Source organism: Elephantulus edwardii, unplaced genomic scaffold (assembly GCF_000299155.1).
Source record: "Elephantulus edwardii isolate Elephantulus edwardi_28Jun2011 unplaced genomic scaffold, EleEdw1.0 scaffold00130, whole genome shotgun sequence".
NCBI classification, from domain to species: domain Eukaryota; kingdom Metazoa; phylum Chordata; class Mammalia; order Macroscelidea; family Macroscelididae; genus Elephantulus; species Elephantulus edwardii.
This window is the reverse complement of record NW_006399880.1, coordinates 8,265,593-8,291,795: the sequence shown is the minus strand read 5'-3', so window position 1 is coordinate 8,291,795 and position 26,203 is coordinate 8,265,593. Positions and strand designations below refer to the sequence as shown.

Sequence of the window (26,203 nt, the reverse complement as noted above, 5' to 3'; positions counted from 1 at the left end):
GATAATCTATTCTGTATACAGGTTGAAAAGGTATGGAGATAGGACGCATCCCTGGCATATGCCCTTCCCAATTTTGCAGTGTTCCCTTGCTCTGTTCTGACAACTGCCTCCTGGTCCAAGTATAGGTTTCGCATTAGAACGATCAAAACGATCAAGTGTTCTAGGATTCCCATTCTTAGAGTCAGCCAGAGTTTGTTGTGATCCACACAATCAAATGCCTTTGCATAGTCAAAGAAACACAGATATACATTCTTCGGGCATTCCCTGCTTTCAGCTAAGATCCATCTAACATCAGCTACATGTCCCTACTACCACATCTTCATTTTTAATCCAAGTCCCTTCTCTCGGTGAAACTGTTCAATATAACAAGGCAGGACCTGCTATTTGGCACCCAAACCAAGGACACCAAACACAAAGGAAAAAGACAAAGGACTCCGTGAATGTGTAAGGTGAGGATTTACTGAATTGCCTTCAGTGAAGGTAAGATTGGAGAAGAAGACACAGAGAGGCTACCGCTGATGGTGAACAGCCGAGTTTATTCTTGAATTCCTGTGTTATATTCTTTTTGCAGTGAACAGAAAAACAACTCAGCCTCAAGGCCAACAATACATTTGTTTTGAAATCCCCGCCACCTGCAAGATTGCTTATTTTATTATCAGCAGCAAGCAAGGCCATCCAAACAGAGTCATTAGGGAGGGACACACCATTCTGTACATCCTTGCTTGGCCTTGGGGTTCAAGAGACAGTTAACCTTGTTTTTGCTCCCCTTCAAACAATTGCACATTTGAACCTGGCATAAAATGGTTACTTGAATAAAATGGCTGCAGTATGTCTCATTTTTTAACATCCTACTTCCTTGAGTTGTTTTCTGTCAATCAGATACAATAGCCAAGATAGAGGTAGTCTTGCTGGTCTTTTCATACAGGGCTAATCTTGCTTTACAAGTTAGCCAGGCGTCAACATGAAAAGGAAAGTAAATTTTAAAATCTCTAAGGACAAAAACCCATGAATTTCAAAGAAGCATATTAAAACAGAATGTCAGCAGACTCTTGTTTAAGATTTATTTAAGAAGCCGTTGAGTGCAGCACAAACTTTAAAATGAAAAATGACACATTCAGATTATGTATTAAGAAATACCCTAACTGCTACCTTTTATAATCCTACACTAAATAACCTATATAATGCTGAGGGTGGTGAGCTTATATAGGTATAACTCTGTGGAGTAGCTCTGGACATGATGAGAATTGACACCTCTCCTGGCTGCAAGGCTAGACAGCTTCTCCAACAAAGGGCTGTGCAGTCGAACCCCCTGCTGATCAGGGCACAGGCAGACTTCTGTCATTCTCCCATAACCTAAGCCTCAAAGGTATAGGAAAAGACTTAACTCTGCACTTCAAGCAAGTGGACTCTTGTTTGAACCAATGAACGCCTTATAGCCAGCCTCAAAGGTGAGGAAAGAAAGAAGACAGAATTTAAAGTAGAACCAGATAATGGAGGTAAGAATGTGGGTTCTGAGTTAGATCAATTTAAGATGAAGTCTTGGTTCTACCACTTAAGCTCACTTGATTTTAGGTAAAGTGGATGTTGTTGTTATTGTTGTTAGTTTGCTCAGACTCACATAGAACAGAATGCATCCCTGCCTGATCCCACCCAACCACAATCTGCTGTTCTTCATCTCATTGTTGCCGCCATGCTGCCAATCCATCTCATGGAAGGCCTTCTCCTTCTTTGCCAACTTTCTATTTTTCCCAGCATAATATCCTTCTCCAGGAACTGGTCCCTCTTGATAATATGTCCAAGATACTTAAGGTATGTCTTGCCTTCCTTACTTGTAAGAAGCATCTTGGCTACACTTCTTCAAAGAAAGATTGGGTATTTTGGCAACCAATCCTCTTCTCCAAGACCATATTCAAAGGAATCAGTTCTTCGTAGGTCTTCCATATTCATTATCCAGCCTTTACATGCATATGAAGCAACTGAAAACCATGGCTTGGGTCAAGCATATCTTAAAATTTAAAAGAGATATTCTTGATCTTTAATATTTTACAGAGGTACATGGCAACTGATTTGCCCAGTGTAATATATCATTTGATTTATTGACTGAGGTTTCTATAAGTGTTAAGTGTTGATTGTTGTTGAGTAAAAGGAAATCCTAATCTCTCTAAATTATCTAATTCATAAAATAGACATACCTAGAAGGAAATTCAGCTACTTGACTGATTTAAGGATTAAGGGAGTAATGAATTTTTAAAAACTGAATACAGGGCTCAATAGGTGTTAATTCCTAATATTAAATTATATTCTACTATTAATTATAAAAATATGATTAATAATAACTCTTATTTACTCATATATTTCCTAGATTAAACATTCCTACAAAAATCATCATTTGATAGCCTTGAGACTAATAGGTTGTACTTTTTCACTCAAAAAATAAAGATACTTTATTATGCTAAATATATATTAAATGCTGCACCATTAAATGCTGCACCAATATAAAACATAAGTTACTTCAAAGGCTTTAAGACCAAAAGTTTTAGGTTCCATAAATACATATTAATTCCTCCATTAATAAGCTCTAGTGATTACTACTACAGATGAGCTTCTCATTGTATAGTTTGCATCAGAGAAAAGTTTGGTAAGATCTGCCACAGCTATTCGACTTCTACAACCCACCAAAGAATCTAAGAATAAGACTTGGTAACAGGAAAAGCCTCAAATATAAGTCCAGAAAAATCTGACAGGTGCAGTGGGATGAAGGCTGAGTTTTTGAGAAAGCACAAACAAACAAAAAAGCATTCCACTTAAATGGCCAACCTTAACATAGAGAAGAAATAACTCCTGGCAGCTCTCCAAGCCAGCTCTCTAATAGGCCAAATTGGCTGTGCAAATGTAGGCTGGCCTATGTAATTGCTGCTAATAACTCTAATGACCTTGTGGTTTGTTTGGAAAGACGGAACAAAGACCTATCTTTGACCCTTGTTAGAACCAGGTTCAGCCAGTTATGAAGAAGACACAGATGTCTACAGGCATTCCTTTTAAATCACTCACAGTAAGAGATGAGATGTGCAAGCAAGAAGTACACAGTAGGTCCCTAGACAGGCTGAGAAGGAGTCCAGATGCAGAAGCTGGATGGAGGAGTAGAATGGAGGTCAGAGAAGAAAACAAGCCCAGATGATGAACGAGTTCCCTGTGGCAGCTGCTCAGCTGAGACTCTAACTTGTAGTAACTTTGCTTGTTCTGTTCATGCTTTTTAATATTTCTCTTGGTCCAGTGAATGTCTGCTAATTCCTCAAAGAAATATTTTTAACCCTTAGGAGTAAACGTTGTCAAAAGCTGTCAAGAAAAATGAGGATGTCACTCTGGGACAAGAGGTGAATCATCTTGCTTAAGATTACTGCTACAAGGTAAGAGTTAAGCATAACTGTTCAAACAGTGTGTATTTACAGAAGGCTTACTATGCCATGGAGGAACACCTTGTTCCTCTAGCAATTCAGTGAGAACAAAACAAAACATGATCTGTGGAGTATCTGTGACATTGTTAGGACTCTGGAGGTAGGTGATTTCCACTGAATAGTAGCCATCACATTTAAAATATTGGCTAGTAAATTGGGAAAAAATGTGGGCTGAGAATATGCAGACCCATAGCTGGTTTTTGTTTGGGCAATTTCCATATATGTGCCCTCATCAGTGAACCAGTTGGAACTGACTCACAATTGGCCCTCTCTGGCAGGTTTCCGGAGGCTATAGATTTCAAGGGAGGAGGCTGCTCATCTTTGCCCAAGGAGCAGCCAGTGGTGGATTCAACCCAACATGGATGAGGCACCACTGGATTAGCAGCACAACTCCCTATGGACTACAGCCCCAGATTTCCCCTCAACAATGGAGCCTCCTTCAAAAGACAGTCTGGTGGCAGCCAATGAATCGTGGCAGTATTTCATGATATTTATTTTAACAACCACTAAATTCTGCTAAGGACAGATTGATCCATCAGTCATTATCTCTCCATGTCTTTCTTATGCGGTCTGTGAACCTAGTCCCAGCTCTGAATGATGAAAATGTTGAAATTTTAAGACCGAAAGACCCTGATATATGACACAGATGTTGACTGATCCTTGTGAGGTTAAGCCAGCTACTACTGCTCTCAGACATTTTTCTCTCTGCTCTCTCTTCCCTCACAGGAAGGGCTTCCAACTTCTCTCTGAGGATTTACAGTAAAGTGATGAAGGGTCCACCTTGAACTCATGAGAAAATAGAAGACAAAATAAGGGCTCACGGGATCACATGCAATGACTGGAACCTCAGGGATCACCTAATTTACTTACTCTCACTTTATGAAAGAGAAGCTGAGAAGAATAAATATTTACCCAAAGTTATATGTGAATTGTGGAAGGAGGAGTGGCATCCACTTCCATAATAGCTTGCCTCCGGAAACCCTATGAACTTGGAGAGAGGATGAAAGGCACCCAAGCGTCAAGGACTCTCCTTCATAGGGGCGCTATGAGTCGCCTGCGACTCAACGGCACTTAACAACAACAACAACAACATACGTGAATTGGAAGACCAGGCCTTACATCATCTGATCATAACCCTTGCACTCCACAGAGAAATGCGTCCTGTCAAGTTCTCCTCCTACTCCATGGAGAAAAGGAAACTCCTTTCTTCTCCTAAACTTAAGAAACCCTCTCTTGAATTATAAATCACATTCTCTACTTTATATTTCATTGTTTTCATATGGAATAAGCCAGGAGATGTGTGTTCTTGAATTCCAGATGTCACAAATAGGTTCCTGGAGCTCCCGATTCTGGCTTAGTATGCTGGGTGTGCCCTGTAAACATTTCTCTGCCTTGCTTAGGCTTAGTGGGAACAGGGAGCCTGGCTCCTTTTATGTCTGGGGAAAACAGGGGCAAAGAGTGAAAAGAGGCCTTGGGTTTAGACCTGCACTTAAAGAAGGCAGAGAAATAGCATCTACTTTTCTATATTACACTCATCCATGCTTAGGAGAGAGAGCCAGGATTTCAGACAGCTGGCAGGGGCGACACAGGAGCCTCCGTAATCACATCCACTCAGAGCTCGTTCCAATTGAGAGGTTTGTTTAGACCATCCTCATTCATCTCCTATACTGTGAACGCTGATCCGTGTGTGAGCTAATAGGTGTGGACGTCTTGAGGTGACAGGAGGAGGCTACCCTATGATAAGCAATTGCTGGTTCCAGTCTATGATACTAGCTCAATCCTGTAAATAAATCTTAAAATTTTGCTTCTTCTCTCTGAGCTTTCTTTCCAGAATGCAACATACCAAACCAAAAAAACCACTCTGATTGAGTCCATTGTGACTCATGATCATCCTCCATTGGATTTCCAAAGCTGTAAATGTTTATGGGAGGAGACTGCCCGTCTTCCATCTGCCTCCCACACAGTACCTGGTGCATTTGAATCATCAAAACTTTTGGTTAGCAGTCCAATGTAGTAGGCACTTCGCCACAGAGCTCCTCAGGATGTAACATGGGAGTATATATTGTTGGGTTTTGAGAACTTGACACATCATTTTATAACTCTAAAAGTTAATATTAGTTAACTGTTAATATTAGTTAACCGTTACCATCCATGTGTGGAAAGGCCCTCAGCAAGTGGCCTTACATTGAGCTGAGTCCCACAGTTCTCATTACTGGTTTCCCTGGCATGTTGTTGTTGTTAGGTGTCATCAAGTAGAGTACGACTCATCATGACCCTATGAACAAAAGATCTGAACCCTTTTCTATCCTACACCATCCTCACACTTTCTGACACAGTCTCTATGCCACTGATGTGTCAAATGCCTTGGCTTATAATAGAAGAAAAATATTCCTCAAGAGTTGTCATACATGAATCTGCAAGAGGACTAGAACAACAGGAAGAGGTCAGGTTGAGAGGTTCATTTGACTCCCCTTAAACTAGTTTTTGGGAAGTCTGGGTCTATTTCGTATTTTAAAGTAGATATATATTTCATATGATACAAAATGGATCCGATAGCAAAAGAAGATAATCCAATTAAAATCTGAAAAGAGGAAAGCCCTTCTTTGTTCTTCAGATTCTTTTCACATTTCCTTTCACCTACATACACGGAGAAAAGGCTGAGTGGAAACTTGAGCATTGATTTGAGAAGGGAGTAAGCAGGGCACAGAAGGTGATGACATAGTCAAATTCCCAGTCCCTTTTGAAGTGCTAATTTCATCAAAGAGAGATCTGCTTACTTACATCCTAAGGGTACACTTCTATCACTGTAAACTCATAAATGCAATGTACCATAGAGTCAGAACTGACCCATAGCTGACCCTCCAGCGAGTTTTCTGAGGCAGTTAATCACATGGGAGGAGACTGCCCATTCTTCTGCGGAGCAGCTGGTGGCCTCGAACAGCAGGCCTTCAGGATTGCAGCGCAACTTCTTGCCAGTAGGCCACCAGAGCTCCCCATAAATGCAATAAGCAGACATAAGTGGTTCTATAAAATATGCCAATCGGAAAAGGACAGAGATCCCTTTAAGATATAAAGAACTTTCCTGGTTCTTTTCCAAAACAAATTTCATTTGTTTCCAACTGAGGACAAAGGACAGAAAGGAAGCCAATGAGGTGAAAGTTTCGAAGAAGCTGTTGGGAAAAGTACTTAACCTATGTCAGGCTAGGCTAGAAACTGATTAGGAATGAAAGCAATATTCAATTCAGTAAGGTAAGTATCCTTTATTTATATTAAAGAAGATACGTCCTAAATTGGCTTTTTTTGGCCACACTAGACTATGAGGAATGAAAAGTAAAAATTAATCTGAGCAGCACTGCAATAGAAGTAAAGCAAGGAAAAATAACAGAATTTTCCTACAACAGTATTATTTCTTGAAAACTTATCTTGGGATAAAAAGGCTAGTGTTGTCTTTCTAAACTAGTCAATTCTTCCCTCATTAAGGCTCACCTTTCAGAGCAGAGGTTTTCTAATTGCAGTGCTGACTACAGACTTTTGGGTCATGAATTCTGGGTTCACTTCCCTGATCACAGCCTCATTTGAACTTTTAAATAGCAACACTGAGAGAATCAGGGATTTTTTTCCTTTTTTCTTTTTTTCATCTGTATAAACTGACAGTTTTTCCAAGTAGACTTGAGTTCCCTCAGGACATCTATTTCTCCAGAATTCCCCTAAGTGCATGGCTGGCTCTATCACAGTTACAAAGACTCAGAATTCTTCCTACACCTGATGGAATTCTGCTAGAATTTGAGAAAAAAAGACTGGTGGAGAATCACCACTGACTGGTACAAAGTATAAAGAGCCTGTGCTGGGATTTCCACAGGCAGACAGCTTAGGTGCTTTCCATTGCCATCTTTGGTATTTCTTCTCTTCATTTCCCTTTCAAGATACCTAAAGCTTGGTGAGGTGACCCCTCTTCCTGTGATCTCCCAAAATTTGGTAGTTCTTCTTTCACTATGTGTTTCCCCATCAAAAACAACACTTACTAAATCAAGAAGAATGCACAAACTTAGGGACAGGCAGGCATTTGACCTATCCCTGTGTCTTCTTTCAAGGTCCAAGTTTAACTGGTACAGAGATCTGAGTGTTCCTCCAGTTCATACAAGTTCCTTCCCTCCTCCTTCTAAAGAAAACCCACCCTGATCTACAGCATTCACAGTCACAGCCTTCAGGTGAGATGCAGGATTGTGAGGGCTGAGCTACACATCCCAGACTGAACTCTCCAGGCTGTGTTTCTAAAGGGAACTGGTAGCAATTCTAGCTGATATACACACACACACACACTCCAAAATTCAGTAAAGCAAAAATGCATTACATGCAAAAGTTGTTGTACTGTATTTACAAACTTTGCATTATGAGCAAATGAAGTCTTTGGGGGGAAAAAAGTGCCAGTTGTGTGTAATTTGTCTGCTGGACAAATCTGTCCCCTTGAGATGGGCCAAGAAATTCTGGAGATCCTACTCTACATCTTTTAAAAATCCCAGCTGCACGTGCTTCTGGGCAGCAGCCACCAAGACAGGTTACATTTTGAAATCAGGCAAGACTTGGGTTTGGTTTGCAACTCGATCCTCAAAATCTCTTGCTGTGAGGGTGACTTTTCCTGCCTATATGTTTCAATTTTCTTTGGACTCTGTGGAGTTGCGTGTACCATCTAATCAGACTGGCTCATAGCTGACCCTCCAGCAGGTTTTCAGAGGCAGTAATCACAGGGAAGGAAACTGCCTATCTTTCTCCTGCAAGACAATTAGTGGATTTGAACTATGTGCCTTCAAGTTGGCAGTACAACTCCTTAACCCTACAGCTACCGGAGCTCCCTACATTTAAAGCACTGGTACTTAAATGATTGCTCCCTGTCCAATCCTGTGGTCAGCTCTAAACTGTGGTTTAAACTAGAGGAAAATATCAGTCAGTATCTTCACTTTCTACCTGCATAATTGATATAATGTAAAAGTTAAGAGAGATCATTTGTTAGTGGAGGCAAGAAAATATATTTCCAGGTTTTGTTTGGAGCCTCAGTTCTTCTAAATCGTTTGTTCTAGCTACACCAGATAACAGTGAGGGCAGACACAGAGGAACTAACAGGATCATAAGCGTGAGGGGCACGCACACCTGAGGATCCTGAAATCAGAGGTTTCAGTTAAGTGTGTAAATTTAAATTCTGCCACTGATACTTTTTTATTTGTGACCTAGGACAAATGTTTTTGCTTTCCTAAGGGGGTATTTTGGTTCTGGTTTGTTGGGGCTTTTTTTAATCCATAAAATGGAAATGACTATAGTACCTCTCACTTGCAAGGCACAAAGTACAATGTCTGGCAAAAACGCTTGGTAAACTTGAGCTAAGTGGGTTCCCTGGGTGGTACAAACAGCTTGCATGCAATAACTAACCTAAAGTTTGGGGTTCAGATTCATCTAGTAGCTCAATGGAAGATAAGCCTGATAATCTGCTTTGGCAAAAACTGTCATTTTGTCCTTGTGTATACAGTAGAACTGCTCCATCGAGTTTTTAAAGCTAAACCCTTTCTGAAGCAGATCACCATGCCTGTCTTCCAAGGTGGGTTTGAGTTATCAATATTTCCAGTTAGTACTTGAGTATTTAACCTTGTGTACCACACAGGAATCCTGTAAAATTTAAAACCATGAACACCTTACAGAATAGTCGTTCTACTCTTTAACAGAGAGGGTCACCACAAGCATAATCAGTTCCTTCTCAACAGATTTAAATGTGAACTATTATTATTAACATAAACAACTTGTCACTCATTGCTGATTTAACTGACAATCATTAGGCATTTATAAGTCCGGCACTTTGCTTGAAGTAGAGATAGACATAAATAAGATTATAAGGTCCCTTCCCTAATCTGCTAATGCATCCTGAAATGCCAGCTTCTGGCATTTAGGAGCAAGGGCTATTGTTGAGGTAGGCAGATACCCACAAACATTACCTCAGACAGAACAATGAAGACCTGAGACCTAACCTGCTCACAGAGAAAGCCCTAGCCCCGTGACAGGGAAAGACTCAGTGACAGAGAAACCACTTCTCCAAGAAACAAGCACAGGCTCTTAATGCTTTAATCTCAGGAGGGCAGAAAAACTGGATGAATTAAAACACACACACACACACAAAAAAAAAACAAACAAACAAAAAAAAAAAACAACAACACACCTGCCTGCCCCTGCACACTCACTTTGGTCTAAATGGGATGGCAGTGAGGAATGCCTAATGCAAGAAAAATGGTACCCACCGGACCTCAGATTATAGTGAGTTGATTATAATGCTGCTGGGTGGGGCATGCCTCTCAGAAAAGAATACAGAAGACAGGAAACAGCATTACCTTAACCTTGCCGTGAAAAACTGTTCTAGAGTTAACTGTGAGAGAAGTGTTATATTTAGATCTTTAATCATATTTTCTGTATGTATTAGGTGGCAATAGCTTTACATTTTGAATGATATTTATGAAGAATAGCAACCCTTTTCCGTATGTAGATAACCACAGTCACTTACAGACATGAATACATACAAATATGTTTTATTCTTCATTAGAATTACTACTTGTGGAAAACTGAGCATAAAGCCAAGCAAAATCCACAAATGGCTTCCGTGCCCCCAAAGATGAGAACCCTCCTGCCATGCCCCTTTTGCCCCAACCCTTGCCCATCTGAACAATGAATGCAAGGCTTTCTAGCTTGAAGAAATTCATAACCACTGTCCACTCTTGTCACAGCTGCTGGAGACACAGATCCTAAGCAATAGCTCTTAAGCAGAAGCTGCTATGCTGCACCACGCCCCACGCTCAGAGAGAAAGGATGGGTGGAAGCCACGCTGAGAATGAAGGACGGAGCCCAGGGAAGATTGTCCAAACAGAAACAAAAGGCACCCCTTGCAAACCTGACCCTAGGAACTGAGCACAGCAGTATCCATTGAGGTTACAAAGACAAGTTCAATAAATTATAAATTTTGTTATGATTCCTTAAAGGTGGTCTTAAAAATATCTACAAGAATGGGCGTGGCCCTGGGTGTCATATCACAGACTAAGTTAATAAGAAAAATCCATAGCAGTCTTAAGACTGGGAGCAGGGGGATTCCATTCTCTGCTTTTCCCCCTCAAAAAAAAGGTAAATGAACACTGGATGTAAAAGCACAGCAGCATGCATGCAGCATGTCTCATGCGTGTAAGAGCACGAAAGCTAGGGCTCCTTAGGGAAACAGATTTTCAAAATTGAGCTTACATATCAGTTAGCTTATTATTATTATTTTTAAAGTGCCTGTAGTAGCTCTTTGCAAAGACAATTAGCATTAGCCAAAACCTATGTATGTATTGACAATTCCTCATGTTTTTCTTTTGTAATTGGTGATACTAGGTAAAGGAAAAAGGAAGTATGATTTAAACCCAACTACCAGTATCCAGCAAAAGGATCCCTACTCAGCCCAACTCCTCCCCCTGGGGAGTGTATCTTGGGTGGGATCAGCTGGACAGCAGGTAGCTGTGGTACATATCTGTGTGCAGTGCAGTTCACGTGCATGACAGAGGCATGAAGCTGCAAGAAAAAGAAACAACTTGGCAATCAAGTGTAGTAGAGGCAGTGGCTCCTTCCAGCGTGCGGAGGGGAAGGTCCAGCTTCACAATCACAAATGTGGTGTGCTCCAGGACTAATGGAACAAATGCAAACAGACACAGCCCACAATAAAGCCTGGCAAATTACAGTAGCGGGTACGCTTTGCCCAAGGGTAGCTGCTGTGTGTCCTGGGGGCCAAGGGATCACTTCCTTTGTTCATCTTACAAAGATGGAGTAGTCACCCATTTCTCCACTATACACACAGACACAGGTTTATTCCAATTCATGATAGACAAAGCGCAACTGCGCTGCTTCATTCTAAATTTTAAACCGTCTGTGTTATTTTTCTAAATGGTCATCCAGTTTGTCATATATCCCTAAAATTGAGGGCATATTTTTAGTGCATTTCCAAGGAATCTGGAGCCTGGGTGGGGTCATTTTGCCCTAGGGATCGTCTTGATGGGCGCATCTGAAGATATACCTGATTCTGGCACGTCCTCTCCCCACCCCTCCCTAAGCGCACGCCTAGCGCATATGACACCACCGGCCTCCAGGAGTCTTGGTCTTACACACAATAGCAGGGTCACCAGCATACACACAGGATGCGCCTGAGACCCCAAGCTAAAAATCTGTCCAGAAAACGCAATCTTTTCTTGGGTTGAGCAGAATACATGACATAAACAAAGTAAAATGTATGGTCACTTTTGCTGCGGCCACGTTAGCTGTTCAGTCTCGAATATGACGCATTGAAATATGAATTGGAAAGAAGAAGGGGACATGGGGAGAGCGATGGTCTAGACACCTCCAGAGTATCCTGCCGTGGGAAAGAGACGCAGAACTGGGAGACTGGAGCAGGGAGAGGGGCGCGGTCAGATAGCCTACAACCCCCGGGAAAGGTGTCAATTCCCTGCAAACCGACTCTTGGAAAGCATCTTAAAACAAAAAGCCACCGTAGCCTGGAACCAAGCACGGACACATCCCAGGCAGCGCGGGGTCCTGGGAGAGACAAGAGCCCTGTGCTTATTTGGGGACTACCCGATGGTAGGAAAGGAGAATAAATAATCCAAAGTTCTCAGCTCCACTGTTTGGGTTTTCTCTTTGTTTTGTTTTCCCCAAACCCCTGGGTCGCACGCCTGTCTGGCGCCTGGCGCGCCAACAGGACTGACCGCTTCGCCATCCCCAGGACCCTCAGGTCCCAGGGACTCCCCGGGGACGGGCCTGGGACGCGGGTGGGGTCCGAGCTGCCCCCGCGTGCGCGTGGACCAGCCAGAGAGGGAGGGAAGCGGCGGCTCTGGGCGCCGGAACTCACTGTGATCCGCGGGATGTTCTTCTTGCCTTGGTAGGACATGGTGGCGGCGGTGGTGGCGCTGGCAGCTGCCTCCCTCCCTGCTCGCTCGGCTCCGGCTCGCCCGCGCCTTCCCTCCGCGCGCAGCGCCGGCGATCAGGTGGAGCGAATGGTGCGCTGGCCGCGGCCGCCGCCTCCTCTCGCCTCCGCCCCCCTCCCGGGCTCCCGCGGAGGCTGCCAGAGACAATAGTAAATCTCCCCGGTCCTCCTTTCACCCCGGCCCCTCGCCACACACTCCCTCCTCCACTCGCGTTCACGCCCGGGTGGGGTCCCCCCCTTTTTTTTTCTTTTGCGTTGCCAGCTGGGACCCCGTAAGACAAGAATGGCTGATCCTCGACTCCTCCCTCTTCCCTCTTATCCCTATTGATTTTCCACTTTGCATCTGCCTCACCCACTTTTTTCTTTTTCTTGCTTTTTTTCCCCCTTGACTTGGGAATGTGACCGTGCTAGACCTGCTCCGCGGCCACCAGGGGGCGCCAAGAACTTTACGGGGCGGAGATGTTGCCGCTTAAGGTTTTCGGAAAAGCAGTCCCTGCATCGCCCTCCTGGCGTGGCAAAAGGAGCTCGGCCACGCGCCAAGGCCTCCGACCAAGTCCTCGTGTCATTTCCCACCATCGCCACCCCTTGTTCAGAAAGGAGACGGCTCCCGACTTCCTTCCTGGAACTCGCTCCCTCCGCCATCGCGCTGGTGCATGCGGCGGCCGCGGTCTTTGTTACAGGGAAGGACCGGGCGCCGCCTCTGCTGGTGGCTGGGATGTGGAGACCGCGGGTGCAATCCCTTTCAAAGTCGAGAACCGGCCAGACCCAGTGCAGCCTGGCCTGCCCGCGGCCGTCACCAGAGCGCGCATGAAAATCCCTATCAGAAAATGCAAGCAATTACTCATTCTTGGAAAGCACGGTGACAGTTGTAATATCATTCTCTATATTTTAAAAATAATATTAAAAAACAAAAAACAAAAAAAACCCCACCCAAACACTTGCACAGCCTGACTCCCAGAATGAAGGAAGGGCATTAAAGCTGCTCTGTGCGGGGAGGCGCACGCCTCTGGCTGTCCCTGGCCTGCAACCATGCCTGGATGTGTAGTACTACACCGCCCTCCTTCAATACTGAGCCACGTGCACAACTCAAAATCCCCAGGTTACTTCAGTCAGGGCTGATAGACAAAGGTTAGGGTCTTATGAAAGCATGACGGCCTTCGAGCTCTAAACTATGTCGTTCTGAGTTGGTGGCTAAAATCAAACCGCCAAAGGAGACATATTTGGGTGCGGTCTGAGTGATGATTGAGGTTGTGAAGCTTCCCCGACTATCCTGGAAAATAATACTGAACGTATGATTTTAACAATGACCAAGGAAAGTTAGCAAGAGCTAGGCAAAAATTACAAAACCTATCTCGAGAAACGGCTCCTGCCACACTCGCTCCCAAAAGCCAACCTTAACACCTTACTAAATAGAAATACTGCAGCTGCTACCAAGCAGGGATAGTTCTGTTAGGAATTTGGAATGCACTTATCTTAAAACGCTGGACACGGATCAGCCATGGAATATAGACAGCATCATTTAAACAGAAGGTTTTTACTAAGCAAGAAAAGATTTGCAGGGCATCCACAGAAAGGTGTAGGACTCTCCAGCTTGGGCTTTCCATGTGCCTTAAATACGTTAGCCTGGTCATACAATTAAAGGACAGACTAAATAAAATCCCCTCAAACGCCCTCCCCCATAAGTAAATTAATTCAAGCTGGGACTATTCATGAGGAAGGACACTGAATGCAGCCCTCATAGCATTCTCCACTTCATCTCTCCAGTTCTCTCAAAGGAAGAATGAATGTCAGACAAAGCTTATCTCCCTTCTCTCTTTTGCAAAGCACGGGTTGGGGGGTTGAGGCGGGAAGATTGAAGCCAGCGGCACGCCCTAAACATCTTGCTTTGTTCTTCAAAGGTTAAGTGCAGAAACCACTAGCCAACAGTTGTGAAATTACAAAGCATTCTGGGGGATTGGCATGCAAATGAGCAGGATTAAATTTGGAACCTTGTAAAAAAGGAGAATTAACTACATACTATGGAATCCTGCAGAGTTCTATCTTTCCCATACATTTCACCACCCAAAGCTTGCTGGGAGTCTCCAAATATGTTTAAGAAAAGCAAAAATATGCAAGGCTATGGAAACATTATTACTTCCCTCCCCCTTTGCTTTTTTTAATTGCACTGGTTTCTTTGCCTTTTTTTGCATCTTAATTATTTCTTCTATTGGGGTAATTATTCCCAGCACATTCTCTACTAGGTAGATTTACATCATATTTTTAAATCTCTTGGTTGCATGTGTGTGTGTGTGTGTGTGTGTGTGTGTGTGTGTGTGTATTCTTTCAAATTACTAGACTTGCTTAACCCTTTCAGATCTGGTGTTCAGCCAGGAGGCCATACTACACTGCACAGGACTTGTGATGTGTAACCACCACTCAGACTGCTGTGACAAGCAATGCACAGGAATGCATAATAACCAGCTAATCAGTTCAAGCTGTTGGCATCACCAGAAATGTACAACAAACGCTGTTTCTTCTCAACTTTCCTCTTTCAAGCATCTTTCTCCTGCTTAATTCAAAATAAAGTGTTTAAGATGAGTTTGAAGGACAAAAGCTTTGTTTGGCTCTGCATGGATTCCAAGGAATAAGAAAGGGAGCCATCAACATTGGATGCCTCTGTGTCTGGCCAAGAGAGAGAGGGTTGGAACTAGAATGGATGTTTTCACAGTTGAGTGACTCTTAATGGTTTTACTTGGATACATGCAGTGTTTGGGTTCCTGGACCTCAGGATAAATGCAAGAAAAGGAAAGAGAAATAGATATGAAGAGAACACAAAAAACTTTAGTCCCTAAGAAACGCAATTTTTTTGCCACCAAAGCTGTCACATCTGCAAATTTCCACATCTTGGTAAATGGCTACTTTCTCCTACTTGATCATACTAAGGGTTTCACACCAGCCTTGACTTCTCTCCTCTTATACATCATTATCCAATCTATCAGAAAATGTTGTCTTTTAAATGTTCCCATACTCTCTTCTCTATCTGTAAACCTTATTCCTGTGTCTAAGGTTGGATTTTATGAGGAGTGTGGCATCAAGATTGGAGGAAAACTCATCAGCAACTTGCATTATGCAGATGACACTGTCTCACTTGCTAAAACTGAGGAGCACCTGAAGCATTTGCTGCAGAGTGAAGGACTGTAGTTTGGAATATGGACTGAAGCGCAACATCAAGAAAACAAAGATTTTAACCACTGAGTCAACTGGCAGTATCATGACAGATGGAGAAAAGTTTGAGATTGAGACTGTGAACAATTTCACATTGTTCAGTTCCACAATCAACATTCTTGGCACCAGTAGTCATTCAGAAGTGAAAAGATTAATTGCATTGGGAAAATCTGCTATCAGGGACCTCTCCAGAGTACTGGAGAGCAAGGATGTCAGCCTAGAGACTAAGGTGTGCTTGATCCAGGCTATGGCACTCTCAATTATTTTCTATGCATTAGATAGCTAGACAATAACAAAAGCGGTTAGAAGAAGAATTGATACCTTTGAGTTGTGGTGCTAGAGAAGAGTATCCAGTTCATCCTGAAAAGGGTGAAACCAAGCTACTCCATGGAGGCAAGGATTTTGACATACTGTGGACATGTAGGCAGGAAGGGACAGTCTTTGGAAAAGGATATAATGCTTTGAACAGCTGAGAGAGCACAGGAGAGGAAGATCTCAAATGAGATGGACTGACACAATAACTAGTATAATAATGGTAGGTGTGTCAGAGACAGTGGGATTGACTCAGGATAGAGCAGGGTTCAGAGCTGTTGTGTGTAAGATCACTATGATCCCAGTTGACTCAATGGCACTTAACAACAAAAAGAAGCCCCTGTTACCTCCCACCTGGACTACTGGAGTGCCTCCTTCTTCATTACTCTCACTCTTACAATATTCACACAATTTATTGTGTGCTGAAAAGTCCTAAATCCATTCTTTCATCTTCTAAGTAACCTTTAATAATTAACTGTAAACTCATCTTCTTTATTAAGATAGGAATACTTGGAATTTCCACTTAGTCCAAGAGAACCTTCAGAAAAACATTTGGATATCAGGAAAAGATAAAGCCTTAAAGTTTCCAGACTGATGAAGTGATAACTAGCACCTGACAAGACATTTAACAAAAAGTTTCTTTATGAACAATCTGCAAGCCTACCTCTTTTTGCCCCTCAGCCTGTGTTTTTCTTAAACATTGCATACTCATCAGGAGGAGATCTGGGGAAACCCTGAAACTTAGCATGCTTTGCTGCTGATTTTTCCTACTGGCAAAGTCACCTAATAAAGGATCCTGCCTCTCTCTCTACTTCTTAGAACCTGGAGCCTTATTTGTAATCAAAGGCTCCAGTGATTTAAACCTGAGTTCATGGATAACAACTGACACCAATATAGGGCTATACCTTGGCTTCCTCTCTGCTGTTAGCAGAGAAGAAAAAGAGAAATAGTACAACACTCCTCAAGTTTTGAGAGTCTCTCTGGGCTATAGACTCAACATTTTGACGGGGAACATTACAGCATCCAAAACCCAACAAGAAGAATGGGACAGAAATGCAGTGCACTCTTAGGGTTCGGCTTTTGCACAGTTACCTTTGTTAGGTACCCTCCAGTCCACTACAACTCATAGCAACCCTCTACTTTGTGCCAGCAAAACAAGAGGGGTCAAAAGTTGTATATAGAGTGTTTCCCACCTCTGGCAAAGATAAATAAGAGAAATCAAGATTATCTAAGACAAGATAAAGATAGCAGCAGCATTCTCAAGAAAAGATCAGAAGATCCTACTGGATACTTCCCATCCTATCCTCACCTCCACTCCCCGCCATAGCAAGCTGCGGCTGTTACCCTGACTCCAAGACCAGACCCTGCAGTCATCTCCAGCAAGGAAGAAAGTGAAGGGCAGAAAGAAGCCCTCAGTTAAATATGACATGTCTGGCACACACCTCAATTAGGATAGAATTTGACCCAGCTGTTCCTTGGGGTATACCCTTTAAAGGAAATCTCAATTCCAGGCCCCAGAGGAAATGTGGCATTGGAGGAAGATATATTTACAACCTGAAATATGCAGATGGCACAAAGCTGCTTGCTGAAAGTGACTTGGGCTCAATGAAGAACATCAAAGAAATGGCCTTCTGCATGAATTATATCTCCACATAAAGGAAACTGAAATACTAACAGCAAGTAATAAACAACACCATAATGTTGTTGTTAGGTGCAGTAGAGTCGTCTGCAACCCGGAGAGACCCTATGTAGAGCAGCTCTGAAGCTGGCCCTGTCCTGAGCCAGCCTCACTGACTCCGACACACCTATCCCCATTGCCCCAGTTACTGTATCAATTCATCTCATCTGAGGTCTTTCTCTCCTGAGCTTCTTCTGAGCATAAAGATCTGGGACTGAATATTCTGAAGTTATAAAAGATTTCATTTTACTTGGATCCACAGCCAACACCTATGGAAGCAGAAGTCAAGAAGTCAAATGGTAGGAGCGGAAGCAATGAGAAATGATCTGATACTGGATATATTTCAAGGTAAAGTCAGCAGCTTTTCTGATGAATTTGATGTTGTTGTTTGTTGTGGTTGTTGTTAGGTGCTGTTGAGTATGACTCATCGCATCCCTGTGATCGACAGATCTGAACACTGTCCTGTACCATCCTGACCATCTTTGACACACTTGAGCCCGTTGCTGCACTGTGTCAATCCATCTTGTGGAGGGTTTTCCTGTCTTTCACTGAGCCTCCACCTGTCCAAGCATGATGTCCCTTTCCAAGGAATGGGCCCTCCTTACAAACAACATGCCAAAAGTCAGTGAGGCAAAAAGTGCTGTCATCCTTGCCTCCAAGGAGCACTCTGGCTGCCCCTTTTCCAAGGCATATGTGTTTGTTCTTTTGGTCTGCACTCTTCTCCAACAACCACAATTCAAAGGCATCAATTCTTCTTCTCTCATCCTTATTTATTTTCCAGCTTTCAGATGCTTAGCAAGTGACTGAAAAGATCATGGGCTGAATCAGGTTGATCTTAGTCTTCAAACGTACATCAGTGCACCTCAGTAATTCAGAAGGGTCTCTGGCAGCAGACTTTGACTACATCTTTTGATCTGTTGGCTATTGCAATCAAGGATGTTAACTTTGAATCCAAATAAGAAGAAATTGTTGACAATTTCAACCTTTTCTCCTATCACTATGTTGCCTGTTGATCTAGTGTTGAGGATTTTTGCTTTTTTTGATGTTGAGATGTAGTCCATAGTGAAAGTTGTCATCTTTGATCCACTGCAGCAAGCTTTTCAAGTCCTCCTCACTTTCAGCATGTCAGGTTGTATCATTTGCACCGTACAGGCTGTTGATTAGTCCTCCTTGATCCTGGCACCACATTATTCTTCATATAACCCACCTTCTCATTCATCACAGATATCATTTTCAAGAAACACAAACAGTGACTATACACATGGACTTCACTGATGGATTATACAGGAATCAGACTAAGTGCATCTGTAGAAAGACTCACTGGAGCTCAGTATCAGCGGTCAAAACCAGGCCAAGTGCTGACTGTGGAACAGACCATAAATTACAGCTATTGTTGTTAGGTGTCATCGAATCAAGTATGACTCATAGCAATCCTGTGAACAGCCAGCCTGAACCCTGTCCTGTGCCCGCCTCACCATCTCTGACACACTAAAGCCCAAACTGCAGCTGAAAAAAAAAATTACAGCTAGTTCACAGAAACCAAAATGTGACCTTGACTCTATTCCACCTGAATTTATAAATTATCTCAAGAATAGGTATGAGGCATTGAGCACTAATGACTATAGACCAGATAAGTTGTGTGAAGACATCAAGGAAATGATCCATGAGGAAAGCAAAAGGTCATTACATAGGCAAAAAAGAAAAGACTCTGAAAATTGCACTAGAGCATATCGAGAAGCCAAAACAAAGGGGATAGATATTGAAGTAAAAAAGATAAATATAAGTTGTCAAAGGGTAGACTGAGAAGACAATGATAAAAGCATGTGAAAATAGCTAGAGGTGGAGAATAAAAAGGGAAGAATTTGCTCTGCATTTCTCAAGTTGAAAGAACTGAAGAACAAATTCAAGCCATGAGGTGAAATACTGAGGTACTACGGACAAAGTCTTCACTAATCCAAGCAGCAGCAAGAGAAGATGGGCAGAATACACAGAATCACTATACCTAAAAGAATTGATCTACACTGAAATATTTCAGGAAGTAGTAGTAGTAGTAGTAGTAGTTGTTGTTGTTAGATGCTGTCAAGTAGGACCCACCTCATAACGGCTGTAAGTAAAACAGAATGCAGAACTACACAATGCCATGCATCATCCTTATAATTGTTGTTAGGTTTGGGTACATTGGTTCGGCTACTTTAGCAGTTCATCTCTCCTTCTGTTTTATCAACCATGATATCCTTTCTCTAGAAATTGGTCTTCCTAACAATATGACTACAGTATTTGAGATGAAGTTTAGTCATCCTCTTTGCTCCCTGGAGAAGAACATCTTTCTTGGAAGGATGGAGGGACAGTGTAGGAGGGGAAGACCTTGAATGAGATAGATTGAGACAGTAACTGTGACAATGGCAGTAGGTGTCTTGGAGTCAGTGAGAGTGACTCAGGATAGGACAGGCTTTGGAGCTTTTGTATATAGGGTCACTATGAGTCATAGGACTCTGGTGGCCTAGTGATAAGAGTCAATTTGACAACAAAAAATAACAACCCTCACTTCTAAGAATCATTTTAACTGTATTTCATCCAAGACATATTTTTATGCATCTGACAGTCCATAGATTTGTTTGTGGTATGAGAAAAATAAAGGAGTCACTGAATCTTTTAACCTAAGGGACACAAAGGATGAAGGTATATCTTTTTTTTTGTTTTTATTATTATTTTATTTTTTTCTTAATTTTAATGTCATTTTACAGAGACTTTGGATTTCCATTCATTCATTGTTGCACTTTTCTCCCTGACCAACCTCCCCCCGCCCCCCACCAGTTCACTCTTCTCTTTGAAAAGTAAAAGAAAAATTATTTCATTCTTATACAATCCCTCCCCCAAAGTCCACTCCACTATGCAGCCTTCATTCTGGACTCCTGACATGACAATTATACCTAATCAAATATCCCTTTTAAACAGTTCTCTCCCTTATCTGTTTCAATGCAGTATACATTATTTATCCCATCTTTCTCAGTCTTTCCCTAACCCCAATATCAGTCCCATTTTACAACAGTGGCACTATGCAGTATTTGTCCTTTTGTTACTGAGATATTTGATTCAGCATAATGTCCTCCAGGGTCACCCATTTTGTACAATATATCATGTGTTCCTTGTTTTTCAATGCAGCGTAGTATTTCATTGTGTGAATATACCACAGCATCTCTATCCATTCGTTTGTTGATGAGCACTTAGGTTGTTTCCAAGTCTTTGCTATTGTGAACAAAGGTGCGATAAACTTAGGTGTGCATGTATCTGCTTGGGTGGTGGTTCTGGTTTCTTTGGGGTATATTCCCAGTAGTGGAATTGCTGGATCAAATGGTATCTCTGTTTGCAGCTTTTTGAGAAAGCGCCATACAGCCTTCCACAGTGGTTGCACCATTTTACACTCCCACCAACAGTGAATAAGGGTTAGAGTTTCTCCACAACCTCGCCAGCATTTGATGTTTGCTATTCTGTTAAATTTCCCTATTCTTACTGGGGTGAGGTGATGTCTCAGAGTTGTTTTGATTTACATCTCTCTTAGAGCTAGGGATTTTGAACATTTCTTCATGTATTTGTTGGCCATCTGAGTGTCTTCTTTGGTGAAGTGTCTGTTCATATGCTGGGTCCATTTTTCAATTGGGTTGTTTACCTTTATCTTGTTGTGGTGCTTGAGTATTGTATAAATTCTAGATATAAGTCCCTATCTGACATGTCATTACCAAATATATTTTTTTCCCCATCTGTGGCTTCCCTTTTTACCCTGATGGAGAAGTTTTTGAATGTGCATAGGTATTTGATTCTTAGAAGGTCCCATTCATCTATTACTGATATAGAGAAAACTGACTCTAGATTTCAGAGCTAATTTGATTATTATTTGCTAAACTAGTGATGTCTTATTCATCTTTGCATTCCCTAGCTCTTATATAATGATTGGAATAGAGTAGAATCCTTAGGGAGAAAAAGAGTTGATTAGGTAGAGGGGGCAATCTAGAACAGTCTCTGTCTTCGGTCTCAAAGATACATAAAATTATTGCTTAATTATTTATGCTATTTTGTTAAAAGTATTCTAAACTTAAAAAAAAACACACACACAGAACACAGGTCTACATAATTTATTACAATAACTTGTCAGAGCATTTTTCCCCTTGGCTCTACCTTGAAGAGTGGAAGGAGGGAAAATTGTTCTCAAATATAAGCATTGTTAAGGTAAAAAATACACATAGCCTTTATCAAGTGTAGAAGCTATTCTAATGTTAATAAATTAATATTTAACCTAATACTGTCCCTTAGTTATTTCAGCCCATTAGTTTTACCTACAGTTCAAACAAAGGAAATCTAAGTCAAGTTCTCCCAGGGACACAGAATAAAAAAGTGGTGAGTCACCTACTATTAATAGATGTTTATCTATTAAATATACAGAAATAACCTAACAAACAATACTGACGTCGATATAAATAAGCCAAAAAAAGGGGGGGGAAATACAGTCACACAAAAAAAGAACCCTCATGGCTTTATAACCAAAGACAAAGTAATGGCAGATTGAGTAAAGAGTGCAATCCTACTTATCCCTGGAACTTTGCATTTGTTTGCTCAGCAAAGGAAGTTCCTGAAGGCTGTAGGTCTCTCCATAAACTACGAAGTTTCAAATCCACTGACAATGTCATTCTGGCTAGAGTTACAGGCTGAAATTGAGAGTGAGGAATAATTTAATCTCATCTCCTTTCTGACTCACCATATTAGGCCCAGATGATGTTACTGGAAAAATAGGTGCTGACTTTCTTAGTCTTGTACCTTTGCAAGTAATCATGTCTGTTTTTGTTATGTGTCATCGAATCACCTGCAACTCAAAGGAACCCTATGTATATCAACTCTGAAGCTTGCCCTATCCTGAGCTAGTCTCACTGATTCCAACACACCACCCCCCATTGCTTCAGTTACTGAATCAATCCATCTCACCCAGGGTCTTACTCTCCTACGCTGTCCCTCCACCCTTCCAAGCATGATGCCCTCTCCAAGGACCGGCCCTTCTGGGCCATGTGCCCAAAAATCCGTAAGACAGAGCTTCAAAATTTTACCCTCCAAGGAGAAACTCGATTTCACCCTCTCCAAGATAGACCTATTCGTTTTCTTGGAGGACGATGATATGTTCAAGACTCTTCTACAGCACTATAACTTGAAGACATAGATTTTTCTTCTGTTATCATTAGTCATAATCCAGCTCTCTGGTGCTTCCATGGCTTGGATCAGGTGCTCCTTATTGATTGTGGAGTTGAGTAAGATGTAATTGTTGACAATCTCAATCTCTTCTCCATCCATCATGCTGTGCTGTGCTGCCAGTTGACCCAGTGGTCAATCATGTTTGGAAACAGAAATTTGCATTTTTTAATTATTATTATTCTTGTTCTTTATATATACCGTTCACCTTTTGCGTGTGTGTGATTGTGTGTGTGTGTGTGTGTGTGTGTGTGTGTGTGTGTTAAGCACCATTGAATCAGAACAGGCTCAGCGTATCTTCCAGCAGTTTTTCAGAACCAATAAGTCACAAAGGAAGAGATATTCCATCTTCCTCCCTCAAAGGAGTTGGTGGATTTGAACTAGGTGCCTTTGGGGTGGTAACACAACTCCTTACCACAAAGCCAGCAACAGTCCTCATACTTTTGTAGGTTGAGTTCTAAATCTAATTGCTTTGGAGCTCCAAAAAGAGCAGATTAGACACAGAGACCTAATTTGTACATGTGAAGATTACAGATGCCCACTGAGGATCACCTACAAACCAAGGAACCAAGCAATGCCTGGGATTATTTTAAAGAAGATAAAAGTCCAAAACAAAACAGGAAACTCAACTCACGGTCCTCAAGTGAACCCTCTGGCAGGATTGTGGAGCCTTAAATTACATGGGAGGAGACTGGCCATCTTTCTCCCAAGGAGCAACGGGCAAATTCTAACTGCCCGAGACGCAGATAAGTTCCACCTTTGGTTACCAGTGCAATTCCCCACTCTCTACATCACCAGGGGTCCCTATTGAGACTGAAATGTATACTTTTAATTTCTCTGCCTTTGATAAAACATTTGTTGTTGTTGTTTTTAAAGCCATCCACTTATGGAATGTCTGTTAGAGTAACACCAGGAAATCATGGCAGGTGAGGTCATAGTCATATTAGAAGAAAACATTTTGAAAACTTGGCTTCAGTGACAATAGAGATGAATACTGGATCTGAACATTTTCTTTTTTTTTTTTTTATTAATTGTTGCACATTGTCTTCTCCACCTAACCACCTCCCTCCCCCAACTCATCCCACAAGGAACCCCTTGTTCTAGATTGTTCTCATATGATGCCTAATCATGCATTTCTTTCAGACAGTTTATTTAAACTTTAAGAAATTTTAAGAGATTTATCTTTCCAAAGTTTCTCTGACTTACTTTGCAGTGAAAACTGCCTGTAGTTGTTTGTTGTTTTGTGCCATTGAGTCACTTGCAACTCATAGCAACCCTACATACAACAGCTCTGAACCCTGCCCTATCCTGAGCCAACCTCATTGTCTCTGACACCCCTACCCCTATCACGCGAGTCATTGAGTCAATCGATCTCAGCAAGTGCCTACAGCTATGTATGTCCCTGAGATTAGAGAAGGCAGCCCAATTCATATCATTTACTTGACTTTTAATTGTGATAAAACAAGTGTAACTATGAATTTTCCATTTTAAGTTTTTTTCCATTTTAAAAATTTTAATTGCACAATTCAACGTCATGAGTTGCATTAAATATTTTCTGCAAATCATTTTGATTTTTAGTACCTAGGAGCCAAGTTTCCATTAGAAGCTCTCAGGGGGAAGGACTAGTAATCTCCTTTTGTGCAATTTACTGCCTTTGAAACCCCCGGGAGGGTCAGCTATGGGTTGGTTCCAAATTCGATAGCACACAAAAACAACAGAGGTCAAGTATATAGGCCAGTTGGGGGTATATGCTTATATTCATTTAATATTTCTTAGAAATAGTTCTTTTACTACTTAAATCACCTTTGTACAATTCAAACTCAGTTGACATCATTCTTATGCAAGAAAATTAGAGGGTTGAAATGATATGTTTCGAGAGGAATGATGAAGAATGAAATTGGACTTTGATACAAATTATTATTTTTATTTCATTTATTCAATTATATGTGCACTAAGTTAGAAAATACTACTATCTTCTGTCTGCCAGGGATATAAGGATATGATGGTGACCATAAGTATATGGTCCTTGACTTCAAAGAGACTGATGTTTAGCTATGAGGGTTGTAGATGCTGTAATGTGAAACCCAAATTCCATGTTCAGCACTCAAGAATTTACTAGTCAGTTGTACTGCTGGTCAACAGCCCTCTGTTCTCAATCCTGCCCAGTAATTATCCTCAGTTTGGCCCAAACTTGCCTAAAATCAAGACCTCTTGTAAAGCACAATTTGCATCCAATGATTGTTCTAGAGGATATTCTATAGCAAATATTCAGGGGAGCAGATCACAACACAGAGGTGGGTTTCCTTTGTAATGTAGGAATAGAGATTTGATCCCCTACTGAAAATTTGCTTTTCTCAGTTATACTCAGTTATACAAAACCTATATATACTTGGACCAGGAAGCAGTCCTCAAAACAGAGTAGAGGCACACTATATGGTTCAAAATCAGGAAAGGCGTGTGTCAGGATGCATCTTGTCTCTATAACTTTTCAATCTATATGCAGAATAGATCATTCAAGAAGCACTACTTTATGAGGAGGAATGTGACATTAAGATTGGAGAAAGAATCATGAACAATATATGCTATGCAGATGGCACAACCTTACTTAAATTGAGGAAAACGTGAAGTGCTTCCTGTAGAAGGTCAAGAACTATAGTCTTCAATATGGATTGAAGCTCAACATCAAGAAGACAAAGGTTCTTAGCACTGGGCCAGTTGGTGGCACCAACTGGATGGATGGTGAAGAGATTGAGATTGTTAACAATTACAGCTTGCTTGGCTCCACAATCCACACTTTTTGCACCAACAGTCAGTAAATCAAAAGGCAAACTGCATTAGGTAAATCTGCTGTCAGGGACCTTTCCGGAGTGCTGAGAAGCAACAACGTCAGTCTAGAGACAAAGGTGCGCCTAGTCCATGCCATGGTCTTTCAATTACTTGCTATCCATCAGATTGATGAACAATGACCAAGGATGACAGAAGAAGAATCAATGCCTTTGAGTTGTGGTGCTGGAGAAGAGTCTTGTACATCCCACGGGCTTCCAAGAAAACAAGCAGGTCTGTCTTGGAGAAGGTCAAACCATGTGCTTCTTGGAGGCTAAGATTTTGAAATTCTGCATCCCATACTTTGGGCATGTTGCCAAGAGGGACAGATCCTCGAAGAAGGACATCATGCTCAGAATGGTAGAGGAATAGTGCAGAAGAAGATAACACTGGATGAGATGGATTGATGCAGTAACTGGAGCAATGAGGGTAGGTGTGTCAGGGTCAGTGAGATTGGCTTAGGACAGGGCAGGCTTCAGATATGTTGTACACAGAGTCGCTACGAGTCGCAGGCAACTCATCGGC

At 41.8% G+C, this 26,203-nt stretch overlaps 1 protein-coding gene across 3 annotated transcripts in view; it reads right to left on the bottom strand.

Annotated features, from left to right (window-relative positions):
- Positions 1 to 26,203, bottom strand: part of DPYSL3 (dihydropyrimidinase-like 3) — a 173,916-nt gene that overhangs the window by 70,101 nt on the left and 77,612 nt on the right. The window contains exon 8 of one of the 3 annotated variants that reach the window (XM_006893732.1): positions 10,138 to 10,147. The exons of 1 other annotated variant lie outside the window; for it this stretch is intronic. In XM_006893732.1, coding sequence (XP_006893794.1) covers positions 10,138 to 10,147 — 10 coding nt within the window. Of the gene's footprint in view, positions 1 to 10,137; positions 10,148 to 12,354; positions 12,529 to 26,203 lie in introns of those variants that run through there. One more of the 3 variants, XM_006893733.1, reaches the window with a different exon arrangement.